The sequence below is a fragment of the Helianthus annuus genome, chromosome 16, assembly GCF_002127325.2.
Source record: "Helianthus annuus cultivar XRQ/B chromosome 16, HanXRQr2.0-SUNRISE, whole genome shotgun sequence".
NCBI classification, from domain to species: domain Eukaryota; kingdom Viridiplantae; phylum Streptophyta; class Magnoliopsida; order Asterales; family Asteraceae; genus Helianthus; species Helianthus annuus.
This window is the reverse complement of record NC_035448.2, coordinates 692,707-716,209: the sequence shown is the minus strand read 5'-3', so window position 1 is coordinate 716,209 and position 23,503 is coordinate 692,707. Positions and strand designations below refer to the sequence as shown.

At 34.8% G+C, this 23,503-nt stretch overlaps 2 protein-coding genes and 1 long non-coding RNA gene across 8 annotated transcripts; 1 reads left to right on the top strand and 2 right to left on the bottom strand.

Moving 5' to 3' along the window:
* Window positions 1–650: 650 nt before the first annotated feature.
* On the bottom strand, window positions 651–3,242 carry LOC110915257 (elongation factor 1-delta). Its single transcript, XM_022159925.2, has 8 exons — window positions 3,103–3,242; window positions 2,115–2,199; window positions 1,912–2,028; window positions 1,689–1,782; window positions 1,471–1,591; window positions 1,255–1,368; window positions 1,000–1,161; window positions 651–902 (listed from the first exon to the last, which is right to left on the bottom strand). Coding segments are annotated over exons 2-8 (693 nt in total). The 5' UTR covers window positions 2,198–2,199; window positions 3,103–3,242; the 3' UTR covers window positions 651–900.
* Window positions 3,243–4,554: 1,312 nt separating this feature from the next.
* Window positions 4,555–8,979, bottom strand: LOC110916578 (single myb histone 6). 6 transcript variants are annotated; one of them, XM_035985954.1, is made up of 9 exons: window positions 8,711–8,979; window positions 7,438–7,632; window positions 7,082–7,155; window positions 6,290–6,478; window positions 6,053–6,220; window positions 5,840–5,974; window positions 5,641–5,701; window positions 4,968–5,081; window positions 4,555–4,852 (listed from the first exon to the last, which is right to left on the bottom strand). In XM_035985954.1, the coding sequence occupies exons 2-9, from the start codon at window positions 7,585–7,587 to the stop codon at window positions 4,775–4,777; spliced, it is 969 nt and encodes a 322-aa protein (XP_035841847.1). In that variant the 5' UTR covers window positions 7,588–7,632; window positions 8,711–8,979; the 3' UTR covers window positions 4,555–4,774. The 6 variants fall into 6 exon arrangements, with proteins under 6 accessions (XP_035841847.1, XP_035841846.1, XP_022016971.1 ...); XM_035985953.1 differs by having other exon boundaries at window positions 5,641–5,722; window positions 6,290–6,475; XM_022161279.2 differs by having other exon boundaries at window positions 5,641–5,722; window positions 7,438–7,647; window positions 8,711–8,977.
* A 5,629-nt stretch (window positions 8,980–14,608) lies between these two features.
* On the top strand, window positions 14,609–18,048 carry LOC110917535. Its single transcript, XR_002580628.2, has 5 exons — window positions 14,609–14,845; window positions 16,357–16,564; window positions 16,920–17,011; window positions 17,112–17,300; window positions 17,839–18,048. It is a non-coding gene; the product is annotated as an uncharacterized LOC110917535 (long non-coding RNA).
* The last annotated feature ends 5,455 nt before the right edge of the window (window positions 18,049–23,503 follow it).

Sequence of the window (23,503 nt, the reverse complement as noted above, 5' to 3'; positions counted from 1 at the left end):
GGTCTCCTATCATTGCCCACCAATGCCTCACTCTGCACCAAGTGGAAGTCAAGCCTACATCTCTCAAGAGAAATGCAAGCCCTCCATCACTTGATCTAGATATCATAAGCAATCTTCTCTAAGTATCAGTTTCTAAAAGTGAAATTGATTTTCCATTTTGAAATTTTAAAAGGCTCTTCACTTCCAACAATTTTATTTTATCAGCTCTCACTGCTGATTCTCCGATCATCTTCGTTCGGCTCCTATTATCTAGAACTTATTATAACAATCAAGTTTGTTGATTAGGAATAAAAGAAAATGAAACAAAACAATTAAGAAGACCCTTATTGTAAAAATGTTTATCTGAGCTTATGTTATTTATTGGCTGCTTAAATTGTTTACCAAGTCATTGGGTAAACACGACACATTAAACCTGTTGACACGAAACTTGACACGAACACGACATGGTTGTATGTCCGGCACCACAAGAATAAATATATGGGTCGAGTCATGGTTAACCTTCTCAATCCACCAACTCAAAATCCTTCAACCCACCAACCCAACCCTAACGGCCACCCCTTCCCCTCTCCTGTGCGCTGTCGAATTCAATAGAAACAAAGCCAAAGTCAGCCTTGTTTTGGGTGTGGGTTCGATCGCAAGCCAAGTACAAGGAGAACTAAATGCATCTGTTTTAACTAAATTGGTTGACCTCCTTGTCCGATCAAAGCAAGGTAACAAGTTGTCACTGGAATTAGTTTTTTTTTCTGACGAAATGATTCATGCCAATTACCAAAACCACTTAAAAATCCGAACATACATAATCGGACATAAAATCAGTCGCTAACTGAACATCAACACAGCAATGATTGAAACAAGACCATAAAACCACAGAAACTGCGTCGTAGTACAGATGTTGATAAACTCTGCAATCACAAAAGCAGTTATCAGTGACTAAAACACGGTACGAAATCAATAACAGCACTTATAAAGAAATAAGAAGGGAACTAAAAAAAAACTTACAGATCTTGTTGAAGGCAACAATATCACAACTCTGGACATACTCGTTAATTGGTTCCACGGTAAGGCGTTCTTCAATAAGCGTGTCAACAGACACCAAGTCATCGACAATAGTCAACATGATCTGTAGCTTCTTGATACCATACCCTACTGGCACCAATTTTGCTGCAATCATAGAATTAAAAATTCAAAATATGATCCAAAACATTGCATGTAAGTGTGCATCATATTACTTGATTAAAAAAAAGACAAACGTACATGCGCCCCACAACAAGCCTTCCATGTGCACACTTCTAACAGCCTCCTCAAGCTTTTGCATATCGGTCTCATCATCCCAAGGCTTAATATCCATCAAAACTGAAGACTTGCCAGCTGATAATGTAACCACAAGCACAAAAAAAAGCAAATAAAAATATATCCAATGTGAGTAACAGTGAAATTCAAGAACGTAAAACAAAATGAGCATAAACCCACATTCTTTCTTTTTTCCAGATGCTTTCACTGCAGCTGCACGATCTTCAGCAGCCTTCTTTTCCTCTTCGGTCTCTTCACCAAAAAGATCCACATCACTATCATCATCCTCGTCAGCTGCAGCCTGAACAACATGCATGAAATCACATTTTAGCAAGTGCAAAAAAGGTAAATCAAACAGCAACTCACATAAACTATTTAAAAAAGTAAACTCGTTTTACCTTGGTCTCAGCAACCGGAGGAGTTGCAATAGCCTCTTCCGCGAATGTAGCAGATCCTTCTACAGTAACACCGCTTCCTTCAGCAGAGACACCTCTGCAAGAAATTCAATTCAAAAATGAGTATAATCTAACTCGCTTACTCATACTAGTTATAGCTTTATAGACTTAAAATTTCTAAAATAATATGTTATAGAAACTAACAACCCAAGATTAAAAAGCTTACGAGATTCTTAGAAGTGCCTCGATGTGGTTGAACCAACGAGATACATTCACATATTGTGGTGATGGAGGTTTTGTGAAAGCAGAATGAACAGTGAGGTCATCCTTTGAAGCTTGGTACCTGAAAAACTAACATCTATAACTACTCTGCATCCTAAACAAATTATAAACCACGATAAACTTAATACTCTGCATTTGTGAACTCACCCGGTGATGTAACTACGGGACAAAAGGTACTCATCGAGCTTCTTTAGACCAGCTTCAGAACCAACATAGAATGTAGGCGCCATTTCTAGATAATAAATTCCAATCAGTAAAATCGATATATTCATTGTTCAAAGTCAAATCGCAGCTCAGAAGTTCAACTCTAAAACAACAATCAGTCCTCTCTAGGGGTGTAAACGAACCAAGCCAAGCCTGAACTCGACTAGGCTCGAGCTCATTTGACTTATGAGAGTTCGAGCTCTGCTCGTGAGTAGATTTCAAATTCAGGCTTTGCTCGTCTATTATTTATCAATTAAGCTATATTAATTATAAATATTTATATATAACATAAGAGTGTGCATTAGTATTTTTATCATAACTTTATATATAATATATTATACAAAAATTATATAAATAATAGGGCTTGTTTCGGCTAGCGAGCTAGCTTGATAAGTGAAGCTCAGGCTCAGGCTTGGGCTCGAGCTCAAGCTCAAGCTCAAGCTCAAGCTCGGCTCTCATTTCAAGCTTTTGTTAGCCGATCTCGAGTAGCTTGCTTGTTTACACCCGTAGTCCTCTCTTAACACATTTGTTATACTGCTATGTTTGATTAAAGACATAAACTCAGATTTCTACAGCCTAATACTCTCATCCGCCATAAACCTATTAAATTTAAAACCTAAATGAGCTCAGAACTTAACACATACCGATATTATCCAAACTGTATAATCAGGATACATAATTGAGACAAAAATTACTTGAAATTGCAACTTCATATCGATTTATGCTACTATTTCTCGAAACGCTAATCAACATCAAAACGAAATACACACTAACTGAACTGAAAATCATGATGCACATACAGATCTATCAAGTCTAGCGAAAAAAAAGTAACTATGAACAATTACAATCGTTTTAAATCGTATGTTTCACCAGATTTATAATCAATTAACCGATTAAATAGAAATTAAGATCCATAAGTCATGGATTATACCTGATTATCGAGATATTCGGTTGGTGTTGGTTTGAAAGTTCAGCAGTCGGATGAGTCGAAGACTAGAAGTGAAACCCTAGTTTAATTTATAGTAAGATGATGGGCTAGAGAAAGGGCTAATTGCTATTAAGCCCCTCATCTTTGAGATGTGGACTAGAAATAGTATGAAAACCTACGGCGGTAATGGAGTCGAACGTTCAATGAACCGTTTCTAAATCGTTTGGTGGGAAGTTTGTTTATATTTGTTCGTTTAATAAATGAACGGATATAAGCAGAGGTCACGTTAGTTTAATTGTGTTTGTAAACGTACGATAAGGTGGTTGTTTATGTTTGGTTTATTCTTTTACGTTTATGAACTTTCATTTGTGTTCGCTTACGTTTGTTTGTATTTGTTGATGTTCGCCTATAAAGTTAATGAACGAAGTAGAACAAATTCGTTTCCTTAACATACAAGCATGAGATCAAAATTTCGTCCGATTATATGTTCACAAACCGATTGTTTGTCTAATAAAAGCTTAATGAATGAATACAGCCAAGGTCTGGTTTTAGGAAAATTCAATAGTTCTAATGCTTGCTATGCTTCTATAGCTATGTTTGACTTCAATATTAATGAGATGCGCGACTCTTCAACAGTTATGAAGGACACAGAATCATTAGACATCTTAAAATTATGGACATTAAAATTAAAAGGACATTCACCATGGGTCAAACGTGAAACATGTTACAAGCTTACAAAATTTGAAGCTAAATTCGTATTTTCTCAAAAGTAAAACTAAATTCATAATATGAACATACTACTTCAATCTTTTAAATTTTAAAGAGTATTAGTATTATATTATTATTATATTACAGCAGATAACTCTAATATTGTTTAAATGCCAATGTGAGCCTTTGGTCCTTGCTAATATAAGCCTTGAAGGCTTTGCTAACTTGCACCGTTTTGTTTTGTATTATTTTCTAACAAACAAAACCCATGGAAAAACCATTGCCCGCCGTGAAGCGCGGGCTTACCTCAAGTAGTTTGATTAATGATAAAACAATACCTAGGATATGAAGCATTTAGATCTAAACAAAACAATTCTAATGCCTAAGGTTTTGATTCAAATCATCTTTAGGGCAAAAAGTAGAACTTATTGTATGGAGTGCATCATGAGGAAGTGACTCATTTGGCAATTGGCTAACTTCACTCATAGAGGCCATGACCACCTTACTCTCAACTCTCAAGTGCCTTGGTCTTCTGGTTGTGAAGAGTTTAAAAAAAGTACGATAAATGGGGTGTTTGATGATATTGATTTGTGCACAAAACGACTTTCTTCATGGAAAGCCAATAGATTATCGATTGGGCATCTTACTAAAGCAGCGCTTGGGAGTCTTCCTCTTTTTTATTTCGTCATTAATATTATGCGGCTTCGGAAAAACAGACAAGTAAATATGGTTGAAAATAAACTAAACTAAACTAAACATCTCATTTCTTAAAAAGAACTGAAATAAATACAAGTATATATATTTGAAAATTAAGCTAAACATCTCATTTCTTAATAACAACCGAAATAAATACCATTAATTAATTTTATAATGCACATGGTCCCTAAGACCTTAACTAACCTAGAGGGTTACATGGACATGGAACCCTTCTAGCGGGTCGAACAACACGCCTGTAGTTCATAATAGCTCACGGGTCGACACATGTGAAATCAAGAGTTTTGCAAAAGCTATCCAATCCTTGGTAACTAAACCAGTCTTTCTTCATCTACAAACATATTAAAATATTGTTTAGTTGACTTTGAAATGTCAAAAAAGAGGGGTATGATGTCTTGATATATGACGCCTGAAACAAATGTGTCAATGTGACATAGGGAACTCACGAAGTATGGGTATCCATCTGTTATGCTAAAACTTTCTGGAGCACTCTCAACAAAGAGTTTTATATAGTAAAGAACCAAAAAACCACATTCCGCGTTATCTCTCTGCTGTGGAACCTGTTTGTTATCAGGCACTCGATAAATCATAATTTAGACCTATCAATGTACATGAACTGACTCACGACCCAAATAATCTAAATAGATGGATCGTGACCCATATCATAGACCCGCATAGTGATCCATCAAAACAAATCTATTGGATCAAGTTTTTTTTCCTCACATGTAAGATCATGTACGGCGTTTTACGGACGAAATTTATGAAAATGTCATTTGACCAATGTTCTTTACGAAAATGTCACGTTTATGCGTCCGTGGACGGACTCCTCCACATGGGAGGAGTCTGTGTGTCACCTTGAAGAGTCCATGAACGAGGAGCTGACACGTGTCCTTTCAAATGTTGAAGAGTCCATCCCCATCCCATGCCCTCCCCGACGCATCCCATGCCTCCCCAACGCATCCCTTGCATCCGGACGCATCCCATGTGGAGGAGTCCGTCCACGGACGCATGAACGTGACATTTTCGTAAAGAACGTTGGTCAAATGACATTTTCGTAAATTTCCCAGACCTTTATCCCATGAACCACAACAAAAAAAGATAAGACAAAATGCTAGTCACCTTAGGAACCAAAAACGGCATTTTACGGACCAGACTTTTATCCTCTGTCCTCTCAAAATAACTGTAGATGTCCAAAACAAATCTGTCACATGCAAAATTAGATGAAAAACATGGTTAAAATGGAAATAAAAGGTTCAATATTTATTTACACAAGATTAAAAACATAAAACAAGGCGTATTACAATAGACTACACCTTACTTTCTTATAGCAGGTTCAAGTCGTTTCGAGTGGTCAGCTTTTGCTAGTGAATCCAGCAACAAGATGCATGGAGTTCTCAATTCTGACCCTAAACTTTCGCCAAAGTGACAGAATATCAATAAAAACCAATGACCCCTGCAAAGATATATCACCAAATGCCTGCATAAATTAAACATATGCTACACATTACCTACTTTAGAATTAAGTACCTACCATTGCACAATGGGAAAAATCACATATTTTCTAGAAAATATGTCCTTTTTCTTGATCCAGCTCAGCACCTTTTGTTTGTTGGAGTCACATGAATACCAAGTATACCATAATGGATCAAGGTGTGTAAATGAATTCTTTTTATCTTCTGGAAAGCTACGCCATAAATTCCTGCGTAATTAAAAATGTTAAATTAATGATAGTTTTTCTTAATTAGAAGAATTAAATGGTTTAGCTCACTCTATGTAACTTTGGACTTCCTTAGAGTCCAACTTCCTAGCTTGGTTTACTGTGTTGCGGTGGGCCCCTCTTCTTAGACGAGTAGTTATGCGTGGCTTATGGTAATCTTTAAAGACGACAAGTTCTTCTTCTTCATCTACTTTTCTTCTTCTTTTTTTACTTGAATGTGGAGGTGGATGCTTACATCTTCTGCAAGTAATTCGTGATGTGTATATATGTGTTCAGTTTGACAAAAATGAGGACCAAGTAGCATATCACAGTACAAAAAAAAAAAGAAAAAAAAATGTTTATAGCAAAGTGACACACGGGACCAATAAATTAATTATTGGCAATATAACAAACTACGCCCCTATATCAAGTTTTGTCCTTCATCTTTATACCATTTTTCATGTGGTGTCCTTTTTAACGAATGTTGACAGGCGATGTCCTTTACTAGGTATTTTGTTGCAATTTTAGTCCTTTACACCCAACGCAGTTAAAAAACCCTATTAATTGTTGACAGGCGGTGTCCTTTACTAGGTATTTTGTTGCAAGTTTAGTCCTTTACCTAGGTATTTTGTTGCAAGTTTAGTCCTTTACACCCAACAATTAACAGAGTTTTCTAACTGGGTTGGGTGTAAAGGACTAAACTTGCAACAAAATACCTAGTAAAGGACACCGCCTGTCAACATTTGTTAAAAAGGACACCGCCTGAAAAGTGGTATAAAGATAAAGGACAAAACTTGTAATTTTTCCATTAATAAATTAACAAAAATTAATGTCAAAGGTTATGGGTTAGTGATAACTTCTAACCTAGGATTTGTAACTTTCTCTCTGTTGTTTGACTGCTCCCGGATTGCACGCCGAGTCAAATTTCGCCATTTGTCCTACACATGTAAATTGTAATGAAATTAATTTATATCGAGTGGAAAGTAATAATTCACACATGAATAGTGAACCTTTGTATGTGTGTTTATGTAGATATAGAATTGTTTTATGGGTACCATGAAACATAAATATAGGTTTCAAAAAAGAATAATCATATTTCGATTGTAAAACAGTTGTCTGCATATATCAAGAGGCAGCATCAGATTAATAATGAAAGATATACCGTGCTTTGCAAGTGAACAATCGGAAAGGGAAATAACAAAAACTTGGTAAAAGAACACCTTAAGATCGACATTTGATCGATTATCGAATGAAGAAGCAAACTGGGAATCAGAGAGAATAAGTGTCCATTTGCCAGCGCCATGCTTTTTAACGCCTGCATGCAACGCTTCTACTTCGTTATTTGTCCATTTGCGCTTTTGCTTTCCCATTCACTCGGTATGACTCTCTTTCCTGGCTGACATTTTTATTCACTTCTGTATGTGTATAAACTGATAAACACAAGTGAAATAACTTCATAACAAAATGATCTCTGATTCAAATGACAAAAGCCTCCCATGCATATAGTGGACAATTATATGCAAGATGACATTATTTTTGTTTAGGGAAAATTACAAAGTACAGAAAATATTGATGCATATCAAGTTATCAGTACAAGCTTTGTTAAAAAAAAGTGTGAGGCGCTCCAATGCGTCTAGGAGTATATACCTCGAGCAACGTGTTTGTGACATGCCTAAAACTTTTTAACTAGTAACTTGCTCATCATAAATAACAATTATCACATTGGGTGTTTTTAATTCCTAAACATGTATCAATCAAGAAGAATGCATGAGGAAGCCATCAAAACCCGACTTGGGTCTCTTTGTTGTCAAGGCTCACCCATGTGTGCGCCTAGGCCCACTTTTCAGGCTCAATGCAGCCTTCTCGCTTCACCTCAAAGGCCCACTTTCAGGCCTTCAGCGCATTGTTCAGGACAAGTTCCGACGAAATTCCGCCTAAAAATCGTGTGAACAAGCCTGAATCAATTATATTAATACCAACCCTAAACAAGCCTGGAATCAACCTAAAACTAGCTCTAAAGAAGCCTGTCTAAAACCCCTAAAAATTGTATTTTTATACTAAATGCCTTGCCTCAAAAAGCTCTCGCGTGTTCTTGACTGTATTTTTATACTAAAAATTGTATTTTTATACTATATGACAAATACCCAATTTGCTCTAAACTACAAACAAGAAAGCATTGGCTGAACTCTTGACTGTATGAAATTATAAATCAGACATTTAGGGGGTGTTTGGCAACACATATGTGAAATTTTGCAATTACTTCTAAACTGATTATTTGAAAATGCCAAACAGCCCCTTACAATAACTCAAATATTATCACTTTGAAGCCACCAATAACACAGCAAGAAGTTATCTTAAATCAGGAATAAAAAAAAGGTAAAACTGAACATATCACGAGAACTAACTGACGAAGTAGTAGTAACATATGCTTGAACAGATTTAGGTATCAATCAATAAACCAAACAAACAAAAATGAAAAACTTGAACACGTACCTAAATCCGATTGGATGTTCGGTGGGTGAAAGTGGAAGCGAAAAAGGTAATTTCTTGACTGTAAAACAGGAACCCTAACATGAAAACGCTTAATACCGAGTTGGAGTGATTATAGCTTACGGGGATCAAGGTATGCCGTGAAGGTAGCGCCCGTTCAAATCGCTTACCGTTCGGCGCTCACGCTCGTTCGGAAATTGCTCGGAAAATGTCTGCTCGATTTGACGTTCGGTTGTAAACGAGCCGCTCTCCTTGGTTCGGTTTGTAACGAGCCAAGCATGAGTAAAGGTCCGCTCGGCTTGAATTATTATTTTTAACTAATATATATACACACACCTATATATACACATACATTACACATACATATATACTTAAATAAATTAAATTTATAGTTTTATATATACCACTCTATTAGATTTTGGCCCACTATATACAAATTTACAACTATATCTATACGTACAAGCACAACCACGCCAATAAAAAAATTAATATAAAATCTAAAAGTTAAACCCTAAACTGATAAACGACATGCTGCTTATCAGTTATCACCTCAATGTTGCATGTCGTCGTTACCCTAAGTAGATCGTCTCCTGCTCTCAACGTGATTGTTCGTACAATATGATTAACGTCTCGTCGTCCACAATACTGTTATTCATAAGAAAAATATTATACCATGAGATGTGCATGTTCTTAAATACATTAATACTTGAGACCAAACATTGTCATTGTGTCTCTCAGCAAATTTAAATCGGGCGACACAACTGTCCAAATCGCTCGACGCTCGCTTGGAATATTTCCTGCTTGAAAAATGCTCGCTTGATTTGAGGCTCGATTTTAAATGAGCAGCTCCGCTCGGCTCAGTTTGTAAACTAGACAAGCACGAGCAAAGGTCTGTTCGGTTCGGCTCGGCTCATGAACAGCTCTAAGTGAAGGTGTTCTAAATGGTTTAAGGGTTTTAGTCTATGATTAGTATAAATTAATTAGTAAATAATAAATAAGCCGAGCTCGAGCTTTCAAAGTTGTATAAGCTCGAGTTCGTACTCGACTCGACTCGTTTGCACCCCTACATGCAGATGTGTATGTTTTATAATAAACAAAACTAGCGACCGTCGTTGGGGACGTTTCCACCTGAACACCTCGTAGTTGCTCATATTTAAGGCGAACACACCATCTACGCCCTTCATGGTACCCTAGATACATCGGATGTGATGGCTACTCCCAGTCGCCGATGGGTAAGGTGGCTAACTGCCACCAGAGTTCGTTATTTCTCTTTCTCTCTCTCTATTGTAGGGCTGTGTCAATTCTGACACGAACACGATAACACGACACGAACATACACGAAGTTAACAGGTTTCGTGTTTGATCTTAACATGTTTCGTGTCTAAACAGGTCGACACGGTAAGACAAATAGGTTAAAACCCGTTAACCTGTTAAGACCCGTTAATGACATGTTAATAATTTTAAATCTATACCATGTAATAAAAGAAACCTGTTTTGGGACACTTGTCATTCTCTAATTCAATTGACTAAAATTATTAATAATACTAATAATAACAATGTTTAATCTAAATTAATACAAATTTTTATTATTAATAATATATAATCAAATCTAAAATCTAGTCTAATACAAATTTTTTATTATCAGTAATATTTAATCAAATCTAATAAAGATTCATACGAATTCCAAAGTTGATATTAACTTTCAAATAATTAAAAAAATCCATCTAACATCACCAATGTTTCTGTTAAATTCGATTAATTAATTTGTTCAACAATCAATATTATCTTTATCATCAGTACGGTTAACCGATTTATCATCATACAACCTCTCACCTATTCAATCATATGATTTTTCAATCTTATATTAACTAAATAAATAAAGATTAATATTCAATCTTATCCTTCTTTAAATATAAAAAAGTCTGTTAGTTCAGATTAATATTCAATCTTATCCTACTTTAAATATAAAAAAATCCGTTAGTTTTTTTAAATATATTTTTTTATTATTTGGTATATAAAATCATATTTATTCAACCCATGTAATACACGGGCGTTTTTAAAAATATAACTTTTTTTATTATTTGGTAAACAATATTACATTTATTCAACCCGTGTAATCACTACTAGAAAATACACATATCTTGACACGCGAACAATGACACACACTCATTTATGACATTCGAAAGTATGTGTCAAAAAAAAATGTCATGGTTTACAAATTTCAATAAATTTATGACACTTTTTTTTGTGTTTTATCTTTTTAGCGTCATAAAAAAACAAGATTTATCTTGACACGCAAATAATGACACACGCTCATTTTATGACATTCGAAAACGTGTGTCAAGAAAAAAATGTCTTGGTTTTACAAATTTCAATAAATTTATGACTCTTTTTTGTGTGTCATTTTTTATCATTAACAAAAAACATTATGACACTCTTTTAGTGTCATCTTTTTAGCAATGTCATTTTATGTTTTCTTAATTAAATTCCTCAAATTAATTTAATGGATAAACATGATCTAAATTAATTTAATCATTCAAGTGTCATAAATAATTAAATAAATAAATATATTACCATTAAAATTCATATATATATATATATATAGAGGGTGGGAGTTGGCTACAAATTCTACAAAGTGTACAAAGTCGTAAAACACCACAATTTCAGCCATAAAACACACTCAAAACCCACAAATAACATAGTGAACGTTACTAAAACACCATATTTGTGGGTTTTGTGTTGTGTTTTGGATTATAAGGCTTTGATTATCGAATGACTAATAATAGTGTGTTTAATGTTGGTAATTATGTTGCGTTTTATATTCATAGTTGTACAATGGTGTGTTTGAAGCTTTTAAGGACTGTTAGGGTTTGGAGATTGTGTTTTAGTGATCTTCACTTTGTTATTTGTGGGTTTTGAGTGTGTTTTATGACTAAAATTCTGGTGTTTTATGACTTTGTACACTTTGTAGGAAAAATGGACTTTGTAGCCGAACCCCACCCGAAAGATATATATATATATATATATATATATATATATATAGGGGGCTGCTAGAATGAAAACCACACCGAGTTGTAAGAACCGCGAGAACTACACCCCACGGAGCGCCGTTCGCCGCGATTTTTTTTTACAAGTAGATGTGTGCATTATAAACACGGCCGTAAAAAATCACGGCGAACGACGCTCCGTGGGGTGTAGTTTTTTACACCTCAAGTTTGGTGTTTTTTAATTTTATTTCTTTTTTCTTTTTTTTTCACCAAACTTGAGGTGTAAAAACTACACCCCACGGAGCGCCGTTCGCCGTGATTTTTTACGGCCGTGTTTATAATGCACACATCTACTTGTAAAAAAAAATCGCGGCGAACGGCGCTCCGTGGGGTGTAGTTCTCGCGGTTCTTACAACTCGAGGTGGTTTTCATTCTAGCGGCTCCCTATATATATATATATATATATATATAGGGTAGGGATATGATAAAAAGTGTCTAAAATGTAAGAAGGGTAAGAAGTGTTTTAAACCATTGGATATTTGATCTAATGGTTGAGATCAATAGGGTATAAAAATATAAATTGTGTTTTAATTAGAGGGACCTTATGTAAAATTGAAGGGCAAGAGTGTCTTTTTCAATGTTTGAAATATGGTAACCATATCATACACGACCAAGACCTCCTACATTCACTCCTTTTTCCTTAAATATAGGAATTAATGATTCACCTTAATTGTAGGAGGTCTTTGGTTACATATTCGTCATACATTATCATAAAGAGAACTGTAATCAGATTCATGGCGTGGTGTTTTAAAACAATTGGATAAAATTGACTATGATTCAAGTCATAGTGTTTTATCTGGAGACATTGTTCATGGCGTGGTGTTTTAAACATCTATGATTCAAGTCATGGTGTTTTATCTGGAGACATTGTTCATGGTGTGGTGTTTTAAACATCTATGATTCAAGTCATGGTGTTTTATCTGGAGACATTGTTCATGGCGTGGTGTTTTATCAAAACAAAACATTCCCAGATTTTAAAACACCATGACTATGATTCAAGTCATGATGTTTTATCTGGAGACATTGTTCATGGCGTGGTGTTTTAAACATCTATGATTCAAGTCATAGATAAAACACCACGCCATGAACAATGTCTCCAGATAAAACACCATGACTTGAATCATAGTCAATGTTTCCAGTTTTTTAGAACACCACGCCATGAACAATGTATGATTCAAGTCATAGATAAAACACCACGCCATGAACAATGTCTCCAGATAAAACACCATGACTTGAATCATAGTCAATGTCTCCAGTTTTTTTAAAACACCACGCCATGAACAATGTATGATTAAAAGATGTTGCGATTAAAAGATGATGAATAATATAAAATAATCAGATGTATAATGTTTCCTAAAATTTCTCCTAATTCAAAATTCAATTCAAACCTTAAAAAACTCATCGGCAGTTTTTTTTTTTTTTTTTGGCAGTTATTCTTGGAAATCAATTAAATGATAAAAATGTCAAATTACTAATATACCCTTTTGAATTAATTAGGATAAAGGACACTTGTCACTCCCAAATTATTTCTCACACTTCTCACAAAAGTCCCACTTTTTACAGGATCCTCTCACACTTCTCACAAAACACCACGCCATGAACAATGTCGCAGGGTCATATATATATATATATATATATATATATATATATATATATATATATATATATATATATATATATATATATATATATATATATATATAAGACTGCGGGGAGTGAGGGGGCTTGGGTTGGGGGCTTTGCTCGACACGAGGTGATAGTGGGTTCTACTGGACCACCCAAAAAAAAACTGGGGTGTGGAAGCGGTGTGGGTTAGCGGCGTTGGTAGCCTTGTTAGCTGACTATATTTATTTATTTTAAATAGTTGAGATTTATAAAATAAAATCAAACTTATATTATTTAAAAAAATTACCTAACATCCTAAAAAATAAAAAAAAAACAGTACTTAATAAATCCTAAAAATAAAAAAGACTACTTATTAAATCCTAAAAAAGTAAAAAAAATTAGTTAATAATACATAAAAAATTACAAAGTTCTATAAATATTAAAGTGGGGAACCCACTTAAATTCTCGATTCCCGTCGTGCCTCCACTCGATCTTCGCGATCTCCATTCGATCGTCGTGGCTTAGGTCCCTCGCAGGGTCATGATCGAAACAAATTTTAAATCGATCCAGCTTCGGTCAATTAGTCCGCACCACTTGTGTTGGCATGCATTTAGATTGTGGGGATTGTTACCAACGTGCTGGAAGGCATGTCCCCAGTACGCGGTTTGACCGCGTTGCAACGTACGCTGTGCGTCGACGATCGAAGTGACAAGCGTGATCTCCTCCTCCTCCGTCCAGTTAACCATTTTCCGTTTAAAAATGAGAGTTTTGTATGAAAGTGGGTTGAAGAATTTTGTAAAAAAATTGAAGGTGGGGGAGGGGTATTTATAGGTAAAATTTTGTAAGTTTCTTTTAAAAAAATTAATTTTTACCATTAAACTGCCAAGCCAAACGGCTATGGCCAACAACTATGTAAAATGGTCAAAAATAAGGTCCAATCATGGCTAGGCCATATCACCCGCCACCCCGCCCCACGCTAGGCTTCATAGCGACGCCGACACCAATGCTGGCCCGGAGTGGCTTAGCCAGCGTTGGCTGGCTTCCCTCGCCCACTACTACAAGAAACTTAAGCATTAGATGTGACACTTTTAGGGGCGATAGAGCCCTTTAGCTGTGATATGGGACCAGATCCGTGTGTACATCGAGTTCTTAAATCTGGCCGTCAAACTGAAATAGATCCAATGGCTTAGCTTTTATTGTACACTAAAAACAATAAGCGGGACATTTTCCCTCCTATATCTTTTCCCCCTTTCACCTCACTTTACCTTTTTCCCTTCTCAGACTCATCCACACACCCTCAATCTCTTTCCCCCTTTCACCTTCCTTTAACGTCAGATTCACCCGAACAACCTGCTCCGAATTGAACTCTGGCCACCGTTGAAGATCACGCGAACAACCTGCTCAGATTTGAACCCCAGCCACCGTCGAACAAGCCCTAACCATGTCTGCTCAGGACAAAAAACCCCTAATCACCATCTCGAAATCGGTAACAATTTTCGTTTTATGTTGTGTTGATAATTTTCAGCTCATACATGTCTCATTTCCCTTCTGTTTGGCTACTAGGGTTGTTTGTTAGATAGTTTTGAACTATTAGGGTCTGTTTGGTATGGGTAATGGAATAGATGAGAGAATGGAATGGACGAGGTAATGGAATGGACAACGGAATGAAATGGACCATTTCATTCCATTGTGATGTTTGGTTACTCATATGTGAATAGAATGAATCATTATTTTGTACTATTTGATAAACAAAAAAAGATGAAATAACGAAACACAACTGTATTAAAAATGACAAAAATATAATTGCCTCAATAATAATAATAATAACAATAATATATTAATGATAAAAAATTAATAATAGATTTTTGATATATATTAATATTAGTATGAATATTAATAAATATAAATATAAATATAAATATAAATATAAATACAAATAAAAGTATAAGTATAAATATAATAATAATAATAATAACAACATATTTCTTTCCATTCCTTGAAGGAATGGAAAAAAAACACATACATACCAAGGAATGGAAATTATTATATTTAGAAGGAGTTACATTCCTTTGGAATGCTCCATTCCATTACCACATTATAACCAAACATGTTTCTTTTCATTCCATCAGAATGATCCATTCCATTCCATCTATCATTCCTTCATACCAAACGCTACCTTAGGGTTTGTTTGGGGATGTGGGTAATAGTTGTTAATTTTTTAGTCAGTCCTTAAATTGGTTCTGGGAACTAGATTGTGGTATGTCATAAAGTTTTTAGTTTAATAACTTTTTAATGGTATGTGTAACTTGTAATATTAGACAGTCTGTTAGCTATGTATGTATGAAATTAAAATTTACTAAAAAGTTTTGGACTTTGGAATATTAATTATAGATGATGATGATGTGAGATGAACAGGATAGATGTTTAATTTGGATAACTGTTGGAGCATAACTTTTGATGCAAAATGCATTTGAGATTAACATGATAGATGTTTTGTCCTTTTAAAAATGTTGTAAATGTGATTTCTTGATTTAATATGTTTATATTGATTGTTGGTTATTCTTCGTTGGGGTTGTTGTGGTTGAATTCTTAGTAGAATCAGGTTATTGAATCGAAGAACAGTGTGTGTGTTTATTGTTTATTAGAAGAGAGTGAGGGGGGAAACAAAGTAGAAGATTTGATAGGTTACTAGTTAGTGTTTCACGATTCCAATAAAAAGATTTTCGACAGAGTGTGTAAAGAGTAGTTTTGACTTTGTAAACAAAAGTCAACCATTCATGTGATAGAAGCAGAGTTCGACTGTATTTCTATTGTGTCAATGTTGAAAATTTTGAATCTATATGATCATTATAGGTGTTTGTTGCAAGGGTAAAGGGAAATTGATATATTGATCTCTAATATGGACCAAAATATTGCAAATCTACACAAGTATACTCATTTTGGTTAGTTTAATTCTGATAATTTGTTGGACATTGACATTCATCACATGTTCTGCAGATTGCCAAATTGTGTCTAATAGTTAAAAGAGAGTGAAAGAGAGGAACAGAGAAAGAGATGGAGAGTCGGTAGATTACGGCCAAGTTTTCGGTCGTTGATGCCACTTCCGACACGTGGATCGGCTCAACCTTGGTACAAGAGGATGGGGATTTTTACCGTCCAAAACTAAAGCACAAAGGCTGGAATTTATATGATTAAAGACCCATTTGTAAGTATCATGTTTTTCTTTCAAACTCCATTGTTCTATAGACCGATTTGATTTAACTACCAATGTGGTGTACCGTAGGGATGAGCATTTGGTACCGGGTATCGGTACCGAACCATACCGGGTATATTCGGTACAAGTACTGGTTTGAGTACAATTATACATTTTATCTCAAAATCTAATATGTTATATTGAAGTATCAATCAAATTGGTCAAACTGTCTAAGTCATCCGCATATTGTCACGAAGTGGGATAGTTATGGCCCCTGTTCACTTCTATTAAGCCTACCTATATTCCTTTTATCAACCTTTAGTAGTTGTAGTGGATTGTTAATTAATATTTTTGGTTTATTTTATAGTAATCAATAGCGGTCCCTAATCTTGATAAAGAGATAATTAAGAAGCAGGTCAAAATATTCAAGAGGCCCTAAAGTGGAAAAGATGCAACAAGGTACATTTTTCTGTTCTTATTTATATGATTACGACATTTATGCATTTGTAGTGTTATTTAAGGGTTGACCACAAGGCTGACATATTGTGCTGTGTGGTAGGAAAAATGGTATAAGCTAAAGGTATTGATTCTGGTGTTAGGAAAAATTTAAAGGGTGTCTCTCTTATGCCTAATATTGGTTACGAGTCAGACAAAAAGACCCACCATTTTCTTCCAACTGGTACTAAGAAGTTTGTGGAATTGTGGTGCATAATGCCAAAGAGTTGGAACTTTTCATGATGCACAACAGGTATGGTAGTTTTCTGTATAGGTTTCAATTGTCAATCTATTAGCCTGGAAACGGGTCTTATCGGGTTGTATTTTTGTGTTGAAATTGTGTAAAGTCAACTAATGTGTTTAAATGCTTAGAGTGTTCTAATGTGTTTAGTTTAAAATATAACAGTAATTATTCTTTTATTTAGATACGTTTTTAGTAATGTATGAATTACATATAATTATTTAAAAAGTACTACTACAAGTGCTGATAAGTTGACCCAATAAGCCATGTAACTTTACCATAACTTTACCATCCTATTTCGTCCCTTTTAGTTGTCTACTAATTTAATTGCACTTCTCTTTAGTGAACTTTTATTTTGAGTCAAAAGAGTAAATTTGACAATCAAAATTTAGATCTACGTGAGTAGAGTAATTCTACTACTGATCAAATATTGTACAATAGTAAAATCAAATTCGCCACAAAAACATTAGATTTTCTATAAGATATTTTTGATAAATAACAAAGTATTTGAATGTTGATTTAAGACTTTCTTTATTTAATTTTTTTTCAGGTTGGCGAGAAAAAGATGATTACACGAATGCGGATGTTGATGGAATACGCGAACAAGGGTTGAGTTTTGAGATGATTTTTATTTTTAGGTGACAAACAATTTCTTCAAACGTTATTTTTGTTAACGTTAAGATATTTGTAGTATACTTATAAATGATTATGCAATGGGTTGTTTTGATATATATATTTATTTTGTTATGAAATTGATTTATTGTTTTTGTTATTGATTTATTGTTTTTGTTATTATATATGTATCTAGTGTAAATTAGTAATTATATATATATATATATTTTTAAAACAATTAAAAACATGACACGCGTAAATGAACGTCATAAATAAGTGCCATATATGTGTGTCGTAAACCCATGTCAAAAATAGGTGTCATCAACGTGTGTCATGAACGCGTGTCATTAAAGTGTGTCATAAATGCGTGTCATAAAAAGATGACACACAAATGCATGTCAAGTTAATTTTATGACTCCTCAATCAACGACTCGCATTTGCGTGTCATAAACACCCTTTTATGACGTGCAATGCGCGTCAAGAAATGTGTTTTTTCTAGTAGTGAATACAATGGTTTTAAAGATATATTTTTTTTATTATTTGGTATATAATATTACATTTATTCAACCCGTATAATACATATGGTTCTTATAGATATAACTTATTTTATTATTTAATATATAAAATTACATTTCTTCAACCCGTGCAATAAAAGGGGCTTTTAAAAAGATAATGTTTTTATTATTTGGTATATAAGTAAAATTCATTTATTCAACCCGTATAATACACGGGGTTATAACCTAGTTAAAAATATATGAAATAAATTATATGGGGTGTGTGGACCCGGACATGTGGAGGCGGTATACAACTATACACAATACGCCCAAAATTTTGAAATTCAATTTTCACACTTCTTCACAGTTCACGACTTCACAACTATACACCAAATAAACTTTATTTCCTTCATCGAAGGTCGCCGCTCAACCCTTCACAATTCACTTCAGTCGCCGCCGCTCAGCCCTTCACAGTTCACTTCAGTCGCCGCCGCCGCTCAACCTGTAACACCTCGAAAATTCCTGTCCATTGAAATAAAGACACGTGTCATGTGGGTCAAACGTGTCGGGAACCCGGATCAAATATAAAGACGCATGGTAGGATTTTTGAGGGCGTCATGTTATAAAAATACCTCTGAACGACCCAAGGGCGACATGTTATTAAAACACCTCTGAGCGATCCGAATTTATAAATCCCAAGATCCTTAAATTTTCGATAAACGTCTTATATATATATATATTTTCCAGTCGTTTCTAAATAAATAAAATTTCCAACTTTTATATGGAGGATTGGACTAATAATAATAGTGTTACTAAAATGCTGAATAAAATCCTTGTATAAAAGAAATTGGTAGTAGTTAATTAGCTTGTTCAACTATTATGAGAATCCAAGACTTGTTCTTGGTATTTCCGTCACTTTGCAAATCCCATAAAGAAATCAATTGAAAGAGGGGACATGTAAGAACCATTCAAACATGCAATGGCTGAGCAGATGGTCCCACAACTGAAAAAGATGGATTGAATTCGGAATTGTTTGATTGCATGGTCAAGACTTAAAAGTTTGCAAATTTTTGTCCTCTGACCAACGGTTACGGACCGCAAGGCCCTAGGCTTACGGTCCGTAAGGAGGGTACCTGGGCGTTTTCAGCAAAGGTCAATTACGGACCGTAGCCATTTCAGCATACGGTCCGCAAGAGGAGCTTACGGACCGCAAGGCCTTAAGCTTACGGTCCGTAAGGCTGTCGCTGGCAGCAGAAAATGGACAGCTGCCTGTTCAGCCTGTTGCACCGCCTTATTGAGGTGGTTTTCGAAACAAGGGACTCTCTAGGCAGTATTTAGCCTATTAGGGACACCTGGGGTAATCTTGTAACTATCCTAGACTTCTATGTCTTGATCCTAGAGCATCTTGGTCACTATATAAGGAAGTGAAGTGTGGTGAACTTTGATCATTCATTGTGTCACTCACTTGTTGCTTTCTCTGGAACTTCCTTGGACATCAACAAGTGCTCATTAAGTCTCTAATCCTATTTAGGATCTTTGTAAGTGACCCTAACCACCCTTAATCCGTATTAGTCTAGTTAATTAGCTAAAAGTCAAACCGTCGTAATTTAGGTTTGACTTCGTGATTAATTAGAACGTGCTCTGTCAAATCACGAATTAAAAATACCTTTAAGTAGGTAATTATGTGGGTAACAAACCCTTAAAAGGGTGTTTCCAGATTCCCACTCTAACCATGTCAATTGTCGAGTCAATGTACACTTTAAAAAGTCAAGAGAATGCTTAAATCCGAATTAACTCATAATTAGCAATGTAGGATGCATGCAACCTGTTTTATCATTAATATAACTTGGTAACTAAGGTAAGAACATGTTTCAACATGTTCAACTCGACAATTTTCTGTTTAGACCCGGTTCGGAACCGAAAGTCGCATAGTTTGACTTTCGCTTTGACTTTCAGTTCTGACCCGTTTTAGTCAAGATTAAGACTACCTTAGAGCTTCTTTTGGACCTAGTAACATGTTAGTATATCGTCCTGTGATTATACAACTTGGTTCATTAGATATCTTGTTCACATACATGTTTCCGTTAAATGCCCATATGTTGACCATTATGCCCAAATGTCCATAAATCATGATTTTTGAAAAGGAAAAAGGGTAGACATCTTAGTTACTAAATTATAAACTTGTACCCAAAATTTGACATCAGTTTGGGGTCTAGGTTAAGAATTATGCTCATTAGCGTAATTAGAAGCTTTCTTAGTAAATAATTAGCGTAATTAGCATATAGCCTATCTAAACCCAAATTTTATATCAAAACTCTATACCCACTGATATATAATAATATTTTGGGAATTTTAAAGATTTTTATTTATTTTTAGGCTGAGCATAACTTAAGGTTTTAGGCTTAATTCGGTTAATGTCGGTTTTGCCTTTTTAGGCTATCAAATGAGTTTTATAAAACCTTTTGACCCCAAACCTTTTTCTACTGATTTGTTATGTTAAATATATTATTTTGGGCCTTCTTAGGCATTTTTACGACATAGTATATGTTAAAGCTAGTTTATATACATAAGGACTAACGCCTACTGATATAACTAGTAAAATTTTATATCATAACAGTAAACTAAAGCTTGAAACTCAGATTTCCAGTTTTTGACCTTTTAAGCTTATGTGAAATTACCAAAATGCCCTTATGAGGCGTAAAGTGAGTTTAAAATCATTTGGGACATAATAGGACATATTTTACTGATATCACAACATATTTGGTGCATATAATCTCAGGAAACTTGTATATGATTTATATGGTTACCGTTATGCACTTTCGCGTTCGGATCGACTTATGTAACTAGTTTACACACATTAGCCGAAACGGATCAAACCGTATCATCTTAGTCTCTAAATCCAGAATGTATTTAGTTTACCCATATTATACAAGTATCCAAACTTGTTAGGTCTAAGTCATTCATTTCCGGTTTTCGCCTTCCTCGCGATTAAACCATGCTTATCCTTCAAAACTAACCGGTCTAAGCTTAGGCTATGTTAAAAGACCCGTTAGGATTCTAATAGGTTATTATAAACCTTCGTTCCAGAATAGGAGACCAGTAAAAGACACTTGCATTTGCTTTTGTGGTTTATACTTGCTCAGGTAAATACTTTTAACTTATTTTCCCTTATACGGGCTTGGGGTACGGTATATAAAATACCGCTTGGTCGGGCAATTGACCCCAACTCATTAGTAGTTGGGTATTATCAATGTGACCCGTTTGAAAACTGGTTTTGTTTGTTTTACGCCTTTGGGAGTTTAATGACCATGTCCCGGATATCCTTGGCATCATTTTACAAAATAGCCACGACCTTGACACGCGGGTGTAGGCGTACACCTGACAATGTGTCCATATTTATTAAGGTATAACCGTTGGCTTCCCGCCGCGGACTTATACTAAGTGGTGTGTTAATTAACCTTAAACCCGGCACGAACCGGGCGACTGAACGCATAACGAACATGTAATTCTTTTACAAGATTAAATTGATTAATTATTCCCAAGTTATAAAAAGTTTTGTGCCTTGTGCACCCAAATCAATTTTTAAAAATGTTTTCAAAATAAGTCAGTTAAATTGTATTTACCAGTGCAAACTGACGTATTTTCCCCTAAAAGATTAAGTGCAGGTTCTACGCGAAATAGGCTGGCCTCTCCTTAGCATCATAGAGTCTCGCAAACTTTGGGATGCCATTATCTGTTGAACAATTTTCTCCTTTTTATTTTGATCCGCCTGTGGATCTATTTCAGCTATTTTGTGATACTCTGATATTACATATTGTTGGTGGAAATAAATCTATCTTTATTGCTTCCGCTGTGCTTTATAATTTGTGTTGTTTGACTATGATGATATCAACTACGTCACGATACTCCCCCACCGGGCCCACCGGTGACACGTGGAAAATTTGGGGTGTGACACAACCCTTCACAGTTCACTTCAGTCACCGCCGCTCAACCCTTCATCGCCGGCCGCTGCTCACCTTCATCGCCGCTCACAGTTAAGGTAAATCATCATCATCCCTCTTTAAAACTCTTTTTGTGTGCTAATCGAACCTTCATTGACCTATTATTACATCTGATATTGACCTGTTATTTCATCTGCTCACTAATCGAAACCTTCGTTGACCTATTATTTCATCGCTGCAAAATTAAACATGGTCACTGATATTGACCTGTTATTTCATCTACTCACTGATAGTGACCTGTTTATTGATATAGTTGTTGTTCAATCAGATTAAGAACTGATTTTTTTGTTTTTGGATATAGTTGCTATTTAATCAGAATCTCTTTTTGTTTATTGATATAGTTGTTGTTCAATCAGATTAAGAACTGTTTTTTTTTTCGTATATAGTTGCTATTTAATCAGAATCTCGTTTTGTTTGTTGATATAGTTGTTGTTCAATCAGATTAAGAACTGAATTTTTTGTTTTTGGATAAAGTTGCTATTTAATCAGAATCTTGTTTTGTTTCTTGTTATAGTTGTTTGTTCAATCAGATTAAGAACTTTAAGAACTGAGTTTTTTGTTTCTTGATATAGTAGCTTTTATTTAGATTTGTTTCTTAAATCTAATACGACTGTAATTATTTTTGTGTAGGTTTGATTGTTTGGAATTGAAGATCTTGAGAAAGAAAGGCATATGGGAACTTGAATGTTGAAACTATTTGGATGTTATGATTAGACTTATATGGATTTCATTTTAAGTTTGTTAAGACATTATGTGTTTATGCATTTTTATGACTTTTGTGAACCTTTGACGACTAAATTTTCATTAAACAGATTCCTTAATTGCTAATCTCAAATCTATCTATACTTTCTATAACAGGAGAAACTTCAATGACATAAGAAAAGCTTAGTTGGCAGCCATAGAGGCTGTCCAACAAGGTTTTTCTTATGTCATTTTTACATCATAAACCTTAATATTAAAAGACTTTAAAATTCAAAGGTGGCCCACATTCAAATTCCAAAGGTTTGCCATCAAACCACTGCCCATCTCCAAAATTCAACCTATGTTATAAATTCAAACCTCTGCAATTAAAACAACTGTCCATTCAAAATTTTGGCTCCATTTTCAA

Coding starts and splice junctions, on each gene's coding strand:
- LOC110915257 (XM_022159925.2), bottom strand. CDS start 2,197: ATGGCGCCTACATTCTATGTTGGTTCTGAAGCTGGTCTAAAGAAGCTC. Junction 2,029..2,114: donor TCCCGTAGTTACATCACCGG/GTGAGTTCACAA, acceptor TTAGTTTTTCAG/GTACCAAGCTTCAAAGGATG. Junction 1,783..1,911: donor GAGGCACTTCTAAGAATCTC/GTAAGCTTTTTA, acceptor AATTTCTTGCAG/AGGTGTCTCTGCTGAAGGAA.
- LOC110916578 (XM_022161279.2), bottom strand. CDS start 7,587: ATGGGAAAGCAAAAGCGCAAATGGACAAATAACGAAGTAGAAGCGTTG. Junction 5,723..5,839: donor CTTGAACCTGCTATAAGAAA/GTAAGGTGTAGT, acceptor TGCATGTGACAG/ATTTGTTTTGGACATCTACA. Junction 5,082..5,640: donor TGCCGTTTTTGGTTCCTAAG/GTGACTAGCATT, acceptor GATAACAAACAG/GTTCCACAGCAGAGAGATAA.